At 38.6% G+C, this 19,109-nt stretch overlaps 2 protein-coding genes across 3 annotated transcripts; both read left to right on the plus strand.

The window, feature by feature from the left end:
- The first annotated feature begins 1,077 nt into the window (after window positions 1-1,077).
- On the plus strand, window positions 1,078-3,502 carry LOC107597322 (ankyrin repeat and SOCS box protein 12-like). The gene is made up of 3 exons (XM_016288334.1): window positions 1,078-1,157; window positions 1,830-2,028; window positions 2,835-3,502. Exons 2-3 carry the CDS (start codon window positions 1,839-1,841, stop codon window positions 3,500-3,502), a joined length of 858 nt encoding a protein of 285 aa, XP_016143820.1. The 5' UTR covers window positions 1,078-1,157; window positions 1,830-1,838.
- A 2,897-nt stretch (window positions 3,503-6,399) lies between these two features.
- On the plus strand, window positions 6,400-10,417 carry LOC107597260 (APC membrane recruitment protein 1-like). Of its 2 annotated transcripts, none has more exons than XM_016288246.1 (2): window positions 6,400-6,459; window positions 6,979-10,417. In XM_016288246.1, exon 2 carries the CDS (start codon window positions 7,084-7,086, stop codon window positions 9,895-9,897), a length of 2,814 nt encoding a protein of 937 aa, XP_016143732.1. In that variant the 5' UTR covers window positions 6,400-6,459; window positions 6,979-7,083; the 3' UTR covers window positions 9,898-10,417. The 2 variants fall into 2 exon arrangements, with proteins under 2 accessions (XP_016143732.1, XP_016143733.1); XM_016288247.1 differs by lacking the exon at window positions 6,400-6,459 and adding an exon at window positions 6,550-6,603.
- The last annotated feature ends 8,692 nt before the right edge of the window (window positions 10,418-19,109 follow it).

The raw sequence follows: 19,109 nt of genomic DNA on the forward strand, positions 1-19,109 counted from the left end.
ATTCTGAAGTGCATTTTTTTAAACATTAATTTTATTTACTTATCAAGAAATTCGGTGCATAAAATAAGCTTCTAAGTGGAAAAATAGACTATATTAGTGAATAATTGTGTTGGATAGAACCAGTTCTCCTGCTCATCGGAACACACCAATCAATCACAGACAGTGTTCACTGTAGACACATGGCTCAGAGTGCTTGTTCAAATAGGGCTGCGTTTCCCAAAAGCATCAGAAGCATAGCCAGATCTTAAGAAACCATTGCCACATTATTACATTACATTATATTGTTACTATATGTAACATTAATTCTGAAAAACCCAAATAAGTGCAGCCTTGGTGAGCATGAGACTTAAAAAAATATTACAAAATCTTACTGACCCCAAACTTTTGTGTACATGTAATATTTATTTTAAATTGGCTAGTTTGTGCGAGTACGTTTATTTAAACTTGTTGTTAAAAGTTCAAATGGATTGTGTTATGTTCTGTAATTGCTGTTAATAAATCTGTCAGAAAAAAATATGCTAAAGTTTCGCCTTTAGGTGTACAGCAGCCGGGCAGCCTTTAACAAAAATTAACCATGGTTTTATTACAGTAACCACAGTTTACCACAGTATTTGTAGTAAAACTGCAGTAACCACAAATTTACCAAGATAATAATAATACTACATTTTAGTACTTATGTAACACCATGTTTATTTTTCATGAGGTACCCTCAAAGGTGCACCTTTGTAACTTATCTACCCTTAAAACATGCATACTTGTATGGTACTAATATGCTCACTTTTAGGGGTATAGTTGCACCTTTGAGGTTACTGCCCCATTAAAGGACTAAAATATACAATTATAGTATATTTTATTTCTAAAAGTGTAAACAAAAACAGCACATGTTAAAAAAACATGGCTTTAAAAGCTAATATTAAGTGAGTATAATTACTGATTATATATTCTTTCAATAATTTAAAAGATCAGTTTAGTTTAGAAGTATCGGTATCGATATTGACGATATCGGTAAATATCGGTATCGGATCGAAAATAAAATAAGAGGTATCGCCCATCCCTACAAAACAGGTATGACTGGATCCCAGTGGCGGTGTGCGCGCGCAGCGCCCCCTCTGGTCGCCCACGGAACAGCTTCCGCTGTTTGGCTTGTTATTAGCTCGGTGAGTGTCCTTGAGGCGAAAACACATTTAAAATATCTACTATTTGCTCATGTATATGTATTGTATACCTTAAAATGCGTGTTTGTTTGACAGCAGGTCAGAAGGAGCGAGTCAAACTGCGTTATTTATGTGACAGATAACGTTACTGGAGTTAAACACACCGAGCTCCGATAGATAGCCTGGGAATACATTTCCGCTTGAACGCGACCAGTGTTACTCTCAGCTGAGTTTATTAGCATAAAAGCATTTAAAAGTCTAGTTTTGCTTGTATTTTTGAGGTTTATCTATGATATCCGGATTATTGACCGTGTATGCTTGCTAGTAGTCGTTAAAGCTAATACAGATAAAGTCCATCATGACAAAGCATTCCAATAATATAAACGCTGTCAAAGAGATTACATTAATATAATCGTAGTTTACTCATTAATAGCAATAATATCCCAATATAAGGTTGATTTGCTGTTATAAAGCAAAACAGAGCTGAAAGTGCAACACAACAATTCACGTCATGAAGAAGTGAGTGCAGTTCATCCTGAATACAAGCTAGTGAGCTGCATACCTAGACAGCATTTTTGGGCATGGTCTAGATAGGCAGCTCACTAATTTGCTGTTATTTTCAACTGTCATGCAGAGGCCCTCAGCTGTGCATAAACTTTAAATTTTTCTCTGCAGTTCTCGTCCATGCTCCAGCTGCGGCCAGTGGAGGAGGATGAAGCAGCCGCTGAGAGTCTGCTGCTGAACCGAGCTGTGGCTAAAAATGACCATTTCCTGCTGGCCGAGCTACTGTCACAAGAATGCTACAGGAAGTGCATTAATCAGCAGAGCGGCTGGGGGATCCCAGGTACACCGTTACGCATGGCTGCGTCCAAAGGTACGTGCGGCACCCTTCCATGGTGTCACATCTGAGTTTGTTGTCCACCACGACCACAAGATTCAAGATTTTATTTGTCACATACTCCGTTATATATATATATATATATGTGACCCTGGACCCCAAAACCAGTCATAAGTAGCACGGGTATATTTGTAGCAATAGCAGAGTCAAAATTATCAAAATTATTTTTCTTTTATGCCAAAAATCATTAGGATATTAAGTAAAGATCATGTTCCATGAAGATATTTTGTACATTTCCTACTGTAAATATATCAAAACTTAATTTTTGATTAGTAATATGCATTGCTAAGGACTTCATTTGGACAACTTTAAAGGTGATTCCAGATTTTCAAATAGTTGTATCTCGGCCAAATATTGTCCTATCATAACAAACCATTCATCATGGAAAGCTTATTTACATATATATATCTCAATTTGAAAAAATTGACCCTTATGACTGTTTTTTTGATGCAGGGTCACATATAATACATAACCAGCAGTGAAATGTAAGTCAGGTCCGCTCCATAGAATGTGCAACATTTAGACAAAGTATAAGACAAAGAAAGTAATAAACATGGAGATAAAGATAATAAGATGCTTTCCAGATGGGAGCAGGGTGAACAGAGAGTTACCAGGGTGATTGGAGTCTTTTGTGGAGATTTTTGTGGCTCTACTTTTACAGCATCTGAGGTAGATGTCCTGCAGAGAGGGGAGAGCAGATCCTGAGATATGCTCAACTAAGCACACAGCTCTCTGCAGGGCTTTGCAGTCATTTTTAACTTCAGCAGTTTTTTCCGCTGTAGGTCACCTGAGGTGTCTGCAATTGCTCCTGGCCCATGGGGCAGATGTAGACCGCCTTGATGTTAAAGCTCAGACCCCTCTTTTCACCGCTGTGTGCGGGCGTTACTTGAGCTGCGTGATTGCGCTTCTCCGTGCCGGAGCTAATCCGAATGGAAGCCACCTGAACAACAGCTCACCCGTGCTCACAGCTGCCCGAGAGGGTGCCCCCGAGATCCTCCGCCAGCTGCTTCGGCACGGGGTGGAGGTCAACGCCAGGCCAAAGGTGACGCTGTGGGCCTCAGGGGTTGCTGTGTGCAGCGGGCCGCTTTACCTGTCAGCCATATATGGACACCTGGATTGCTTCAAAATGTTGCTGTTATATGGGGCAGATCCGAACTATAACAACCCGGTAGAGAAGGTGAACGGCAGAGCCACACAGCAGAAGACGGTCCTGGAATTGTGTTTGAGACACGGCTGTGGAGTCGAATACATTCAACTGCTCATTGACTTTGGGGCAAACGTCTACCTGCCGACCCTCATTATAGAGAAGAGCACCAAACAGAACGAAGCTGTTGAGCTGTTGCTGAAAGAGCGAGGTGAGAGAAGTTTTAGTGGTATTATAGCATTGTTTTATTTATTGCCATTAGTGTTGTATGGAAACCTGTTTCTACCATGGAATAAAACATTTTAAAAGGTGTTTTTTCCCCTTGCAGTTTTGAGACAAAAAGGTCAAAATTTCAAGGTATACTCCCAGAATTGCAAGATATAAACTCACAAAAAAGAATTTCACAATTCTTTGATTACATCTTGCAATTCTGATTTTAATTTTCTCTGAATTCTGAGTTGTTTTTCTCCTTTTACCTTGCAATTTAGATATTATATCTTACAATTCAGAATTGCAAGAAAAAATCATCACTGCACGCGCGTGCGGAAAAGATGGAAAAATAAGGCGAGTATCGTTAATGTTTCTATCTGTGTGCATTATTCGCTATTTGACTGTTAACGTACGTGAGTGTACAGCTGTTTGCGTATGCAAGTTATGTGTATATCAGTGAAGCGGACGCAGCTGGTTAGCGTCTGGGCTAGCGCGCTTTCATTAGCAGTGATGGTGTCCAGCTGGGGACACTGCATGTAAGTTAGTCTTTTGATAGAAGTTCTATTCGATGCCAGTAACATTTTCAGTGCAGTAATTGGTGTAACTGGTCCATGGGGTGTAATCATTTGGACTGCACGCTATCTGTACGTGTTTCTCCTTTGTTTATGATGCACAATACCGTGAGTGTTCAGGCCCGTTGGCTTCAGTCAGCTTTTGTTTTGGTTGTAGGTTTAATCCAGCGGAACTTCACTCACGCTATGTGTTGCATTGAAGGACTCATTCAGGTTGTAACACTGTACTGTCATCGATTTTGTTTTTGTATTGTTGTAGGTTAGCCTTTCTGCCTCTGTGGTTAAGAAAACAAATTTTGTTCGGATTATTCACTCCTAAATGAGCCAATGTAATTTACTCAGTAGTACATAGCCCAGTGATAAACTGCATGGTAGAACATTTTATTCTTGGTGATAGCTGTAACCAGTGGGAATACAACAATGCAAATGCTCATTAAAATATGATAAAGTAACAGGCAAGTATCATATAGTGTTGTTTTACAATTATAATTGTGAGTAAAACTTAAAAAAATAAAAAATGCATTTATTATTGGTTTGTTTTATTTAATGGAAAAACCTTTATAAACATTTTATAATGGTGTATCGTTTGGGCTTTGTGTTTTCTCATAATTGTGACCATTTTTACTTGTGAACATGGTCTAAATGAGCCCTAAATGAATGTTATTAATTTATTCATAATAGACCAGATGTGTCCAAACCTGTTCTTATAGGGCCACTGTCCTGCAGAGTTTAGCTCCAACCCCAATTATACACACCCGAACCAGCAAAGCAAGGTCTTAATAGCCATACTAGAAACATCCAGGCAATTGTGTTGGAGCTAAACTCTGTAGGACAGTGGCCCTCCGGGACTGAGTTTGGACTCCCCTGTAATAGACCCTTTAAATATTAGATAACATGTAATGGATATCATTTGGTTCCTGTGAGGTTAAAGACTTCATCAATTCCAGAGCAAGTCCTCAGAAGGATTTATAGCAGTGGTATTGAAGTATCTTGCCTGAGGATTACAAAGTATATCAGTCTATGCTAAATTGGATATACAGTGTATATGCAGGTGTATTCTGAAAACACAATTCTACTATGAATAACATCTGGCTTGTTAGTTTGTTCATAAAATTGAACAGCTGAACATCATAATGTTTATCTGTGTTGTCTTCTCTGTATTTACATTTATGGGGTATAGTTTGAGGTGCCAGTTTCCATATAGGAAAAAAGGATTATTGCACTGATGTGGAAAACTCAAAGTAACATTTAGCTGAGATTCACACAAGACCAGACTAGACCAGTGTCATTTTAGCACTATTTATATGCTGTTATAGTATTTATGAATATTTAGCGTAGCTAAACATTAGCTTTTATTTTTAGATTTTCGGTTTTAATAAATTTTTTATTTAACTTTTAGTCATTTTGTTGTGTGCTTTTGTCATTATTTTTTGAAAAAAAAAATTCTATTTTTTATTTGGTAATTTATTTCAGTTGACTTTTTCATGTAATTTAAATTAACAAAATGTGCGCTGAGCTAAAGACGATCACCGGTAAACTGAAGCGCTCTTTTAACTTAACCAAATGCATTCTATATGAGATAAATCAGATATACATCAAATAAACACAATATTACAATGTACAATTGCACAAAAGGCTGCAAACGAACAGCGCACATCTGAAGTGTCTCTGAAGGAAATAATGCATTATTTATCGGTTTTAAGATATCGGCCAAATTTTCTTATCAGGCCGATACCGATAACAGAAAAAATTAGCATTTATCGGCCGATACCGATATGGTGGCCGATATATCGTGCATCCCTAATATTTAATTTTGAATCTTTTTATGGAGCTTTGACACAGACATAATATTTCAAAGGGACAAACTCTGATTAAACCAGTTTGACTGTTTACTCCAATATAAAAATGTCTGCCTCAAGCTAACAGAGTCTACACTTTCATTTTGTAGTTGACGGTACTAAAACAGAACAACAACTCTGTTTAGACCTGTAAAACTAAATTTTGGTCACAAATGTACCTGGGTTAAATGAGTTGGGACATTCTAATATGCTTTATGCAGTAAACCGTGATACTGAAAGACCAAATTTCAGTGTGTATACCCGAGTAAGTTCAGGACGAACAAAGATTTGGCCTAGTTGGTGGCAGGATTATATATTGTGTTATATTATAGCCTTAAGTATTTAATTTTTTAAAGGGATAGTTCACCCTTATGTTGAACACAAAATAAGATATTTTGAAGAACCAAACAGTTGTTGGTCCCCATTGACTTCCATAGTAAGGAAAGAATACTATAGAAGTCAATGGAGACCATAATGTTTCTATCTGTGTGCATTATTCGCTATTTGACTGTTAACGTACGTGAGTGTACAGCTGTTTGCGTATGCAAGTTATGTGTATATCAGTGAAGCGGACGCAGCTGGTTAGCGTCTGGGCTAGCGCGCTTTCATTAGCAGTGATGGTGTCCAGCTGGGGACACTGCATGTAAGTTAGTCTTTTGATAGAAGTTCTATTCGATGCCAGTAACATTTTCAGTGCAGTAATTGGTGTAACTGGTCCATGGGGTGTAGTCATTTGGACTGCACGCTATCTGTACGTGTTTCTCCTTTGTTTATGATGCACAATACCGTGAGTGTTCAGGCCCGTTGGCTTCAGTCAGCTTTTGTTTTGGTTGTAGGTTTCATCTGTTTGATTACCAGCATTCTTCAAAATATCATCTTTTGTGTTCAACATAAGAAACGTATACATATTTGGAATGACATGAGAGTGAGTAAATGATGACATTTTCATTTTTGGGTGAACTATTCCTTTAAAGTTTAAACACTTTTTGAAAGGTCATATTTGGCATTTGTGAAAACGGGCATCATAGATGCACAGATACGACTTTCAGTGTTTGAATAAATTGTTATTGTAAATGTTTATTAATAACTATGTGCCTTAGTTTTGTTTTTTCTTATTTTGACTGTTCCTAATGATGCGTCTTAATTTCTGTTTCTTTCACAGGTATAAGATGTCTGATAAACACAGTCCCCATACCTTCCAGCCTGCCTCTCAGGGTGGAGTATTTGCTACAGACATGCTCCATTAGCCACAGTCATCTGTGTCAGTATGGAGACCGCCACGGGAAGTGAGGTTGTAGGTGCAGAAGGGGGTCCACAGTCAGACTCTGTTTCCCATGACAGCCCTCAACCTCAGTCACCGCCTTCCGTGAAAATACGGAAGACGGCTTTCAGGTTTTTTGGTGGTCGGAAGAGCATCTGTGTTCTGCCCAGCTTTTTCGGTGGCCGTGGCAGAAGTCAAAGAAAGGGGTCATCAAAAACAGGTGTTACGAAGAGCCAAACATACGATGGGGTGAGCAGAGCATGCTGGGAAGATTTGGGCAGAGGTAGCAGTGAAGCGGCCTCAGGCGACTTTGAGTTTTGTGCCTCCAGTGACCCTCAGAAATCACAGGAGGATCACGGGAAGTCTCAGTCTCTACCACGACAGCGCAGAGGCCTTCGGGGGCTTTTCAGCAGCATTCGGAGATACAGGAAAAACAAAAATGTTGAACTAGAAAAGCGCGAGGCACATGAAATGTCTTCAAGCTTCCATGCCGAAACAGTGCCTGGTGCCCTGTCGAGCGTCAGTGACCGTAGCGAAGAGTTGGTGCCAGATGTGCCTAATCAACCCACAGGCAGTGAATGCGAACTGCCATTGGCTGCCACTGAATGTACGAAAGATGTAACGCTAGTGCCTGAGAAAAGGAGAAGCAGAGTGGAGGTGGATAAGAAGAAGAGAGCAAAAGAAGAGGATAAAAAGGGGGAGGAGATAAAAAATGCGAGACGGGAAGGACTGACGACATATCATCAACTCTTGTGTGCCGAGTCAGAACTGGACCGTTTGGCTGAGCAGAATGTGGACGTTCCCGACGGGGAGCCTTCTGCTGTATCCTGCCCCTCTGAAAACTTAATCTTCGGTGACGTTTCGTCATTGAAAAGCTTTGATTCACTGACAGGTTGTGGAGACATCATCGCAGACCAGGATGATGTCGGTGTCGCCGAGAGCTCTGTGTCTGCCGAGAGAGGCAGCCGAAACGCAGGAAAACGGAGCTCGTGTTTTGTCACGTATCAAGGTGGAGGGGAAGAGATGGCAACTCCTGATGAGATGGACGCGGATTACTTGCAGAGCTTATGGGAATCTGAAACTAGTAATGAAGTCTGCTATGTCCCCTCAGACATGGGCTCGCATAGCCCTTCGCTTACTTCTGATCAGCAAATCAGCTCCATCCGTGCCACCTCCAACAGCAGCCCACTGGGAATCACAGAAACGGCCCTCACTCCTGTTGACCTCTTGAGCCCACAGAGCGATCGGCAGGAGTCAGTTCCCAACAGCGATGAGGGATACTATGACTCCACCACACCAGGTATGGAGGAGGAGAGTAGAGAGCGTCCACACCAGGAAAGGCTTTCACGGGACAGCTACAGTGGTGATGCCCTTTATGAACTTTTTGAACCTGACGATCGTCTACTCAGCCCTGCTCTTCCTCCCAAGGATGCCCATTCATTTGTTGGTGCAGATAAGAGTCAAACAAATCCTCTGTACACCCTGGCATCCTCTGCCCTAGCGACAGGAACAATGGAGACGGAGGAGGAGCGTCTGAGCAAGATCCAGCATGCCCTTCTGTGCTGCGAGATCCAGAATCTCAGAAGTCCATCCAAAGATCAGCTTCTGTTCCACACAGACTGCTTCTACGATGATTCAAGCCTTTCCACAGGCAACGGTAAGATGGTTTTGGAAGAAGCCATGAATCAGTGCTATCCGCAATCACCACAGAGATCCCAAGCTGTAAAAGAGCTAGTCCCTCTCAGCAGGGGTCAAATCCAGGGGACTCCATTGTTTGCCGATTCAGGGTTTAGTCCACGTGTCGCTGAGACAACCAGACGGCAGCCTCAATCTGAGGATCAGAGCCCATTACTACCCACCAGAGGCTGCAGTCAATCTCAAGAAGAGCTGATGGTCTGCTTCTCCCAAGCACTCGTAGATTTCACAAAGAACACCAGGCTTTACCGCAACTCAACTGAGAGTCTTGATGGCTCCGAGTCAAGTTCTCCTTTCGGGCCGAGTCTGAGTGCCCTGCCCGCCATTGTCACGTTTGACGTGGTCGACATGGAGAATGAGGGTGAATGTGAGCAGCAAACCGAGCTTGTTGAGGAGGAGGAAGAAGAGTTAGCGTCTCCTTACGAACCCTTTGAGGAAGATGGCTGTTACCTTCAGCAAGACGGCTTTGCTGAGTGTGACCAGCGTACTATTGATGCCTACGAACAAAGTCTCTTGCTCAGTAACGCTTGGGGCATTGCTAGCCTTCCTCGCCACCTCAGTTTGGGTCGACCTTGTCCTCCTGTCCCCGCCCCATTAGCGCTAAACCGTCGCAGTCGCTCCCTTGATACGGATAGTCTGGAGTTTCAGACAAGTGAGCTTTACACCAACTGTGACACTGTGTTTTCACAGCGTAGGACTGCTGATTGTAGTGATACGGCATTACCTCGACAGCCCTGCGGGGTCACTGTTGATAGTTGGAGGCGGGGCTATGGGCGGAGTTTTGAGTCCTCCAACTCTTCTCAGCAAGAAGCTAAGTTGCCACATGTGGGCCAGTCAACTGTAAGACCTTCACATCTCCCCCTAAAGAACAACTGCCGTAATCGTAACCTCCCTGGATCCGCTAGAGCCGATGGTGACGGGGAGATTTTGTTTGGGGGAGGCGATGCGCTTTACCCCTGCAGTTACTCCCCTACAGGTATGCAGTGGAAGAATCGACCTGTCGGGGTCACTCAAGGTGTGCCCCACCTTCGCTCTGAGCAATCGGCAGACCATCGAGAAATTCCCATAAAGAACCGGAGGAGGGAACTTGAGGGTAGCTTCACCCCTGCACCACCAAAATTATAAACAATCTCTCCCACTCCAAGTAAAACAATAATACAAATAGACAAGTCTCGTCACCAAAGACGATGCTGGATGTTTACTGACAGTCTTGAATTGTATCCCACTCACACACACTAGTTGCTGTTACTGCCGGATAAGCTATTGTATTCTTTTGTGACGTACTGTGTAGTTTTTGGGCTATGTTTTAGTTTCTGTGAGTTTAAGAAGACGTGTATTTGTACCTGTATTTGTTACAGCATTACTCAGCAGGTGCTGTCTATATATAGATGCCATATTGCTTTGCATTTATGTAGCCAGGTATTGCTATTGAAGTTGATCCATTTGGTGTGGTTTTGGATATGTTTTAGGTATATTTGCATAAAGATGACAACCTATAAATGACTTATTTTAGCATAAGAATGAAAACCTTCATTAGCACATTGAAACCAATATCATCTTAGAACTTTGTTGAAGTATCAAACTCAGTTTGAACAAATACTTTTTAAAGGGGTCCTATTATGCTCTTTTACAAAGTCTTGATTTTGTTTTGGGGGTGTACTAGAACAGGCTCTCATACTAGGTTGTTCGAAAAACACATTTTTCACATATTTTACATTATTACAACACCTCTCTCCCCAGTCTGGCATTAATGGCTCGAATAGTTCCTGTATCAAATGAAGGCCTGCCTTCTGAAATACAAAATATGCTGTGATTGGTTAGCTGGGTCAGTGTGTGTCAATGCTCTTTTACAAAGTCTTGATTTTGTTTTGGGGGTGTACTAGAACAGGCTCTCATACTAGGTTGTTCGAAAAACACATTTTTCACATATTTTACATTATTACAACACCTCTCTCCCCAGTCTGGCATTAATGGCTCGAATAGTTCCTGTATCAAATGAAGGCCTGCCTTCTGAAATACGAAATATGCTGTGATTGGTTAGCTGGGTCAGTGTGTGTCAAGCGTGATTTAAACCCGGATGATTGTAACCACTCTAAGTTCGTCTGCCTTGGGAAAGCTAGCATGTCTCCGACATATTGATAACACTCGTTGCCTTCTCTAGTGTAGCTCAACCAGGTCTCGTCCCATTCGTCGATATTTGTGATATCACAAATCCCTGAAAATATGCGTTGTAGTCCAAACGAGTCGTTCGTTGTAGTTTTTGAAAAGTGATTTCTGTTAAATAAAATATCTCCTTTTGAAGTGGACTTTGAGCTTTGTAACTTTGCAGACCTTTTTTTTATGCTCAAACAGCAACATTACAGACTAAAGTTGAAAAAGTGAAAAAACATAATAGGGCCCCTTTTAAACGACACTTTTTTTTTTTTTTAAATCGGAAAATATGCTGTGTGTTTCAAGGTTTTAATGTTTACATCTTGGAACTTTTTAAACATCTTGTTTAGCTAGTCACACATTTCTTTTATATGGTATTTTTTGTTTTTGGAATAGCACATGCTACTTTCATAGGAAAAATGCCTGTTAAATCAGTGGCATTTTGGCCAACATCCTTGATACACTTCTGTACTTTATTTACTGAAGGCTTAAGGATCGGAGTATAGAATCTGGTTTGTTTCCGTTTGTGCTGCTAAACAGTATGTGATTGTTTGGGATTACATAATGTACTGTATTAACTGTATGGATATCTGCATATTTGCGTATTCTCTGCTTACATTCAAGTCAGATCTGGCCTAAAGTCTTCAGTAAATATGATCTATGTAGTTGATAATCAAAGGGTACTCTCTTGAGTCATTTGAGACAATGTCAGTAAAGCCTTTAATAACGTTATGTGATTGTTCTGTGCTGTTGCACTACAGTCACGATCATCTACCCTCATCAGAATGCCAAAGTCAGATTAATGAACTTACCATTTTTTACCAGTGTGAATATTCAGCTCTTAAGAATGAATCAACCTTTGTGTTTCCTTGCGGATAAGTCCAGTGCTGTTCTATAATTAATGTTTCGTTCTTTTTTTCCCCTTGCATTTTGGTACAATTTGTGTGATCCATACCCCATTTTTTAGTGGTATCAGAAAACCAAAAGCATTTTTTCCCCCCGTTTTGTATTTTAATACACAAGCATGTACATACACAGACAAAGAATGTTAGAACATCTCAGTAAAACTTGACATTCATTAGCGACACTGACTGGAAATAAACCCTTAATAGACATCAGTACTGCACGTTTGTGAGTGTTTTTTTAGTACCATCGTGCTGTAGTTTCCTATGGCAGGTGATTTGTTAATAGTGCAGCTTTAGGTCATTATTTGGCCTTGTATGCAGTGTCAGTAAACCCTAAAAGATTTTTTTGAGCATGCTTAAAAAATATATATTTTGCTTTATTGAAGAGCTTCTGGTATTTGGGACTATCATGAGTTTGGATGTTATTTTTTTTCTTCTTGTGCTCTTGTACTGTGAGTATTATTAGGATTAGCAGAAAACAGACACAATCTTAATACGTTAGTGAGAAAATTCTTACAGCTCTTTTGGACCTATTAAGACTACTATCTATTTTGACAAAAGAGAAATGGAATATTATGACTTAAAGCAAACTGTAAGTTTATCATGCACCGACAAATGCACTGTAATTCTGTTTATGATTATGTAGTGAAACCCTAAATGGGCAAATGCATTTTAGATGTGGCACTTTTAGGAGAAATAGCATTAGTGCCTTGTTATATTTTTCTGAGCTATTAGGCATTGCCTTATTAGTAGAGCTGATGCTGTATTTGATTGACAGGTGGTCTCTCTGTTCTAAAGTCAAGGAGGCTCCAGTTGTCATGGAAACTGGTTGAAGCTGTCCTGCACGTCTTACTGTTATGAGCTGGAAGAGCAAAATAAATAGGCAATTCGTGATTGACAGCAACTGATGTGTCATATTGTCTTTTCCAACACTCACCACCTCGCTCTTTTCTTTTTACATTCATTAGCGACACTGACTGGAAATAAACCCTTAATAGACATCAGTACTGCACGTTTGTGAGTGTTTTTTTAGTACCATCGTGCTGTAGTTTCCTATGGCAGGTGATTTGTTAATAGTGCAGCTTTAGGTCATTATTTGGCCTTGTATGCAGTGTCAGTAAACCCTAAAAGATTTTTTTGAGCATGCTTAAAAAATATATATTTTGCTTTATTGAAGAGCTTCTGTTATTTGGGACTATCATGAGTTTGGATGTTATTTTTTTTCTTCTTGTGCTCTTGTACTGTGAGTATTATTAGGATTAGCAGAAAACAGACACAATCTTAATACGTTAGTGAGAAAATTCTTACAGCTCTTTTGGACCTATTAAGACTACTATCTATTTTGACAAAAGACAAATGGAATATTATGACTTAAAGCAAACTGTAAGTTTATCATGCACCGACAAATGCACTGTAATTCTGTTTATGATTATGTAGTGAAACCCTAAATGGGCAAATGCATTTTAGATGTGGCACTTTTAGGAGAAATAGCATTAGTGCCTTGTTATATTTTTCTGAGCTATTAGGCATTGCCTTATTAGTAGAGCTGATGCTGTATTTGATTGACAGGTGGTCTCTCTGTTCTAAAGTCAAGGAGGCTCCAGTTGTCATGGAAACTGGTTGAAGCTGTCCTGCACGTCTTACTGTTATGAGCTGGAAGAGTAAAATAAATAGGCAATTCGTGATTGACAGCAACTGATGTGTCATATTGTCTTTTCCAACACTCACCACCTCGCTCTTTTCTTTTTCCCCCTATACATGTCAGTATGTAAATTACATGTATAAGAAAACAATTCACTTGAGCGTCACAGCAGGTTTTGGCTCGCTCTACTGGTTAGATTGTGTCTAACCACTGTGTTTTGATTCAAAAGTGCTCGTGTCATAATAAATAGTTTTAATATTGTTTTACACTATCAAACATAAAAGTAGTTAATCATTCTAAACCATCTTGTTGTTAATTTAATTTTAAATGTATCCATCTGTGGGCCTTACTATGTTTACATGTGATGACAATTTAGTCTAAATTTAGTTTAATTAACACACTGCAAAACCTCTCAAACAAGTGTGTTAATATCTTGCATTTCACCCTGTCATTCAATTTAGTACAAAATTGGCCAGGTTTATGCATTTACATTTATATAGCATTTGCTGTTACACAAAGTGACTTACAAATGAGGAACACCTGAAAACTTCTTAATAAAGATCTTAATGTTTAAAATCTGCTAGAGAATATTGTGATGCACAACAGCAAGACTGAAGAAAACATGACACAAAACTTCCATCTCCGCTCTGATTTTTGTGTGTGCTAGTCTACCACTGCATTAGGAGGCACTCTCACCATAAAACACAACTAAAACAACAGGACTGCATTTATGTTGTTGTTATAATTTTGGTGATAAAACAACTTACAAGCTTAATCATGCAGATGAGTCACAGTGCATGCTGTATTTGATTGACAGGTGGTCTCTCTGTTCTAAAGTCAAGGAGGCTCCAGTTGTCATGGAAACTGGTTGAAGCTGTCCTGCACGTCTTACTGTTATGAGCTGGAAGAGTAAAATAAATAGGCAATTCGTGATTGACAGCAACTGATGTGTCATATTGTCTTTTCCAACACTCACCACCTCGCTCTTTTCTTTTTCCCCCCTATACATGTCAGTATGTAAATTACATGTATAAGAAAACAATTCACTTGAGCGTCACAGCAGGTTTTGGCTCGCTCTACTGGTTAGATTGTGTCTAACCACTGTGTTTTGATTCAAAAGTGCTCGTGTCATAATAAATAGTTTTAATATTGTTTTACACTATCAAACATAAAAGTAGTTAATCATTCTAAACCATCTTGTTAATTTAATTTTAAATGTATCCATCTGTGGGCCTTACTATGTTTACATGTGATGACAATTTAGTCTAAATTTAGTTTAATTAACACACTGTGCAAAACCTCTTAACACACTGTGCAAAACCTCTCAAACAAGTGTGTTAATATCTTGCATTTCACCCTGTCGCTCAATTTAGTACAAAATTGGCCAGGTTTATGCATTTACATTTATATAGCATTTGCTGTTACACAAAGTGACTTCAAAATGAGGAACACCTGAAAACTTCTTAATAAAGATCTTAATGTTTAAAATCTGCTAGAGAATATTGTGATGCACAACAGCAAGACTGAAGAAAACATGACACAAAACTTCCATCTCCGCTCTGATTTTTGTGTGTGCTTGTCTACCACTGCATTAGGAGGCACTCTCACCATAAAACACAACTAAAACAACAGGACTGCATTTATGTTGTTGTGTTAATTTTGGTGATAAAACAACTTACAAGCTTAATCATGCAGATGAGTCACAGTGCACAACTTGCTGATGTAGATTTATGGAGACAAAGTTACAAAGTTGAACTTTTAACAGCATTTGCAGCACGTTGATTGATATACATTAGCTTGTCTGTTTACTTCTTCTGTCCTCAACCAATCAGCATGCAGCATTCCATTGCATCGCTGCTGGATGCACTCCCAGGGTTGCTATGCAATGGCAATATTGTATTACGAAGAATAAAACCACATGATCCAGAGTTTGTTTATTGCCCTCTCTGCGCTTTGAAATGTTTTTCTTGTCTGGGATTGACTGTCATGTTGACATTATCATCTGTTTGTCTGAATTGAAACAGATGGCTGGTTTACTGAACTCGGTTACAAGTGCACACAGTGTAAGGTCATTTGAAGAAAGGTGTGTTCCACAAGATCCACACTAGTTTTAGCCCACAACCAGAACCGTACAGTGGCCAGATTTCAATATGACCTATTTCTACGTGGTTTGCGTGAGCATGTTGATGATTCCTCCATTGGCACGGAGCTGTGTGATGAGTCTCTTTCTCAGGAGAGAGTATATTACATAAGCCTTCAGTTTCTTTCTCTCGCTCCCTTAACAACCTTGGCATTCCTCCCAGATGTCACACACGCACACATGGGTATTGGGGAGTTTGTATAGACAAGCTTGTACTGTTGTCATTTTTGCAATCTTTTTCTTTATCTTGAAAGAGAGGGAAAAGCTATTAACAAGAAACAACTCCTTTGAACTTGGTGCCAGTATCATGTTTTTGGACAACAGTACTATTATGGCAATACCATGGTATTCTATTGAAGCCATGTGAATAAGCGGTGTATGAATATGGAGATAATTTAGAACTATTATATACATCAAAGTGCCATTGATGTAGCATTTGTGTACTGCTTTGCACTATATTTTTGAAGCGAGTTTTTATATTTAATTTTAATCATAATTTAACAATGATTTTTAGATTTAAGCTCAAATTTTAAAAGTTTTTTTAGACAACTTGGAGAACCAAGTAAATAAGCAGTGTATGAATATGGAGATCATTTATATACATCAAAGTGCAATTGTACTGTTATGTACCACTTTGCACTATATTTTCGAGAAGTAATTTAAATTTAAACCGTAAATGCTATTTTTAGATTTTTGGTTTAAGATAAAATGTCAAATATTTTTTAGAAAACATGGAGAACCATGCAGATAGACAGTGTATGAGTATGGAGAATATTTAGTATCATAATACATCAAAGTGCAATTGTACAGAGGAAGTCTGTTTTGTGTAGTGTTTTGCACTATATTTCAGACATAACATGTTTAATAGTAATTTAATAGTATTTTTTTGATTTATAATTTTAATAGTATTTTTAGAAAACATGGAGAACCCTGTAAATAAGCATTGTATATGGAGATAATTTAGTATCATTATGCATTACGACAAAGTACCATTGTACTTTTGTGTACTGCTTTGCGCTATATTTTAAAAATAATTTTAGATTCTTAATAGCAATCTAATAGTACATTTTAGATTCGACATATATTTTAGTATTTTTTAGAAATATAAACAAAGTAACAATCACTAATTATTCATACCTGTGTAAATGTCATTAGCCTGGAGCTCAAGACTTCAAAACCTCCTTTTATCCACAGATATAGAGCAGGACTTCCCTTATATATTCCACATAATAATAGCAAGTATAGCACCATGTTTTATTTATGAAACTTTGAGCTCTCTTCTCATCTGATTTATTCATGACTCACACACATATGCCACAAAATACACTATTCTAAATAGTGCCTTGGGACCGAGGTAAAGCTTATGAGGACTATGTATGTGTGTATATATATATATATATATATATACATAAGATGCCTAAAGGTTAAAACTGCATGAGCCGGAGAGGACATATTGTCTCCAAAAGCTTTTATACACATACACACCCACTCCCTCTCTGTTATACACACATATGCCCCCAAACATTGAGTCCATTAGTGACATCCCAACTCGCACACTGTCCTGCCTTGGTTTTAAGCTATGAATACACTCTTACGTATGCAAGAGCTACATCACAGAAAACCTCGGGACACACAGAGGGAAGTCGGGGGGAGGGGATCTTGTGATCCCCAGAATGCTCGTTATATCATCTCTCCTGCTTCATTGCATAATGTAGCAAAAATATATATGTGAAAGTCAGCTAGAAAGACTCTGACAACAGAACAGCACCGCTGGATTGGTGTTCTGTGTGTCTTTCTGTCTCAGTACGGGAATTTAAGATTAGTGCTTTCTTGCAGGGTTCATTTGCCCCCTAATCATTTTAAGAAAGGGTGATGGAGACGGTGATTGGATCGATGTTTTGGCTTCGCTTTCAAGTATTACAACAAGGAATTTACATGGAAAGTTGACACAGTGTTCCCGCAGTGTGATATAATAATTTTTTGTACATTTGGCAGACACTTTTATGCATAATGACTTGCACTGTATTTAAGGCGTACATTTTTATCAGTGTGTGAATTCCCTGGGAATCACATCCATATATGACCTTAATGTTAGTTTATGAATGCATATATAATTATTTATGCACCTCATATTGAGAGACTACATGGAATATTTAAGAAAATGCATTTTAATAAGCTACATAAAATACTCAAAATGTTGCAAACCTAAAACTTTACAATTTAAACAGATTGTAATTTGACTAAATTATATGTTAAATAACACAAGACTGCACAATAATCTAATATCTAAACTGTATAAAATCTACTGCTCTACCGTTCAAAACGTTTATTCAGCAAGGATGCATTAAATTGATCAAAGGCACTGGTACAAAATGCGATTCTTTTGAACACTTCATTAAAGTATCCTGAAAAAAATGTACCACGTTTTTCAAATAAATGTTAAGCATCACAACAGTATTTAACATTAATAATAATAAGAAATGTTTTTTGAGGAGCAAATCAGCATTTAAGAATGATTTCTGAAGGATCATGTGACACTGAAAGTATATATTTTTAACTGTAATAATATTTCTGTTTTACTGTATTTTTGATTTTAAAAAATGAAGCTTGGTGGGCATAAGAGACATTCAAAACATTAAAAAAATGTCACCGACCCCAAACTTTTGAACAGTAGTGTTCATACAGGCACTTGATCTCATGGCCATCAAGATCATCCTATAGAAATGAAGCAGTGATTCAAACATCACATTAGCTCCTGGTCTCTTGTGTGGCTGTGTATGTGTCTGTTGTCTGTGTGTTTTCAAACACACGCTGTATATAATTATGCCTGATGGCAGAGGGTAATCTGCAGCAGCATATCTCCTCTCACCATGAGATCAATGTTTTCAGTATCATATTACATTAAGTCTGCCTATGATGGTTGAATAATAATAAACTATTTAAAAATGAATGGTGTCCCTTTAAAAAAAATCAAATGCTCATCAGAGAAAACTGTACAGGACTGTACTTGTCTGCATGATGCATAATTAAACACATCTGAAGTACTGAGATCCATATAAAAAAAAATAAAACACCTGCACGTTGAATGTATTCCGATTTCGCCAAAAATAAACATATCTATTCTGTCATATTCCATTGAAGTGTTTGTTAAAAAACTAATTAGTTTACTTTAAAAAAGCATGGAAACAGAACTATCAGAAAGGGGTTAATTCAAATCTAGGGGTTAATTCTGACAACTTTATTAAAACTGGTTAGAATAGCAAACATTTCTGTTGAGAGAGATCCAATAGGTAGGATTGTTTTGCATGTGATGTTTTGAGATGGGACCTTTTTGGGACACATTGCAGGGCTTGTATATTTTGCCAGGCAGTGTTAAATAGATATATAGGTGCTGCCTGCTTGCCGCTGAATGATATAAAACAGAGTGCAATTTTGTCCATGTCTTTCCTTTGTTTTTGCTTATTGGACATTTTCCTTTCTGCACTGAGATGATGATGGT

Source organism: Sinocyclocheilus grahami, unplaced genomic scaffold (assembly GCF_001515645.1).
Source record: "Sinocyclocheilus grahami isolate Dianchi unplaced genomic scaffold, SAMN03320097.WGS_v1.1 scaffold230.1, whole genome shotgun sequence".
Lineage (NCBI taxonomy): Eukaryota > Metazoa > Chordata > Actinopteri > Cypriniformes > Cyprinidae > Sinocyclocheilus > Sinocyclocheilus grahami.

Excerpts from the sequence above, each read along its gene's own strand:
- LOC107597322 (XM_016288334.1), top strand. The coding sequence starts at position 1,839 with ATGCTCCAGCTGCGGCCAGTGGAGGAGGATGAAGCAGCCGCTGAGAGT. Across the intron at positions 2,029-2,834 it reads ACGCATGGCTGCGTCCAAAG|GTCACCTGAGGTGTCTGCAA; the intron begins GTACGTGCGGCA and ends TTTCCGCTGTAG.
- LOC107597260 (XM_016288246.1), top strand. The coding sequence starts at position 7,084 with ATGGAGACCGCCACGGGAAGTGAGGTTGTAGGTGCAGAAGGGGGTCCA.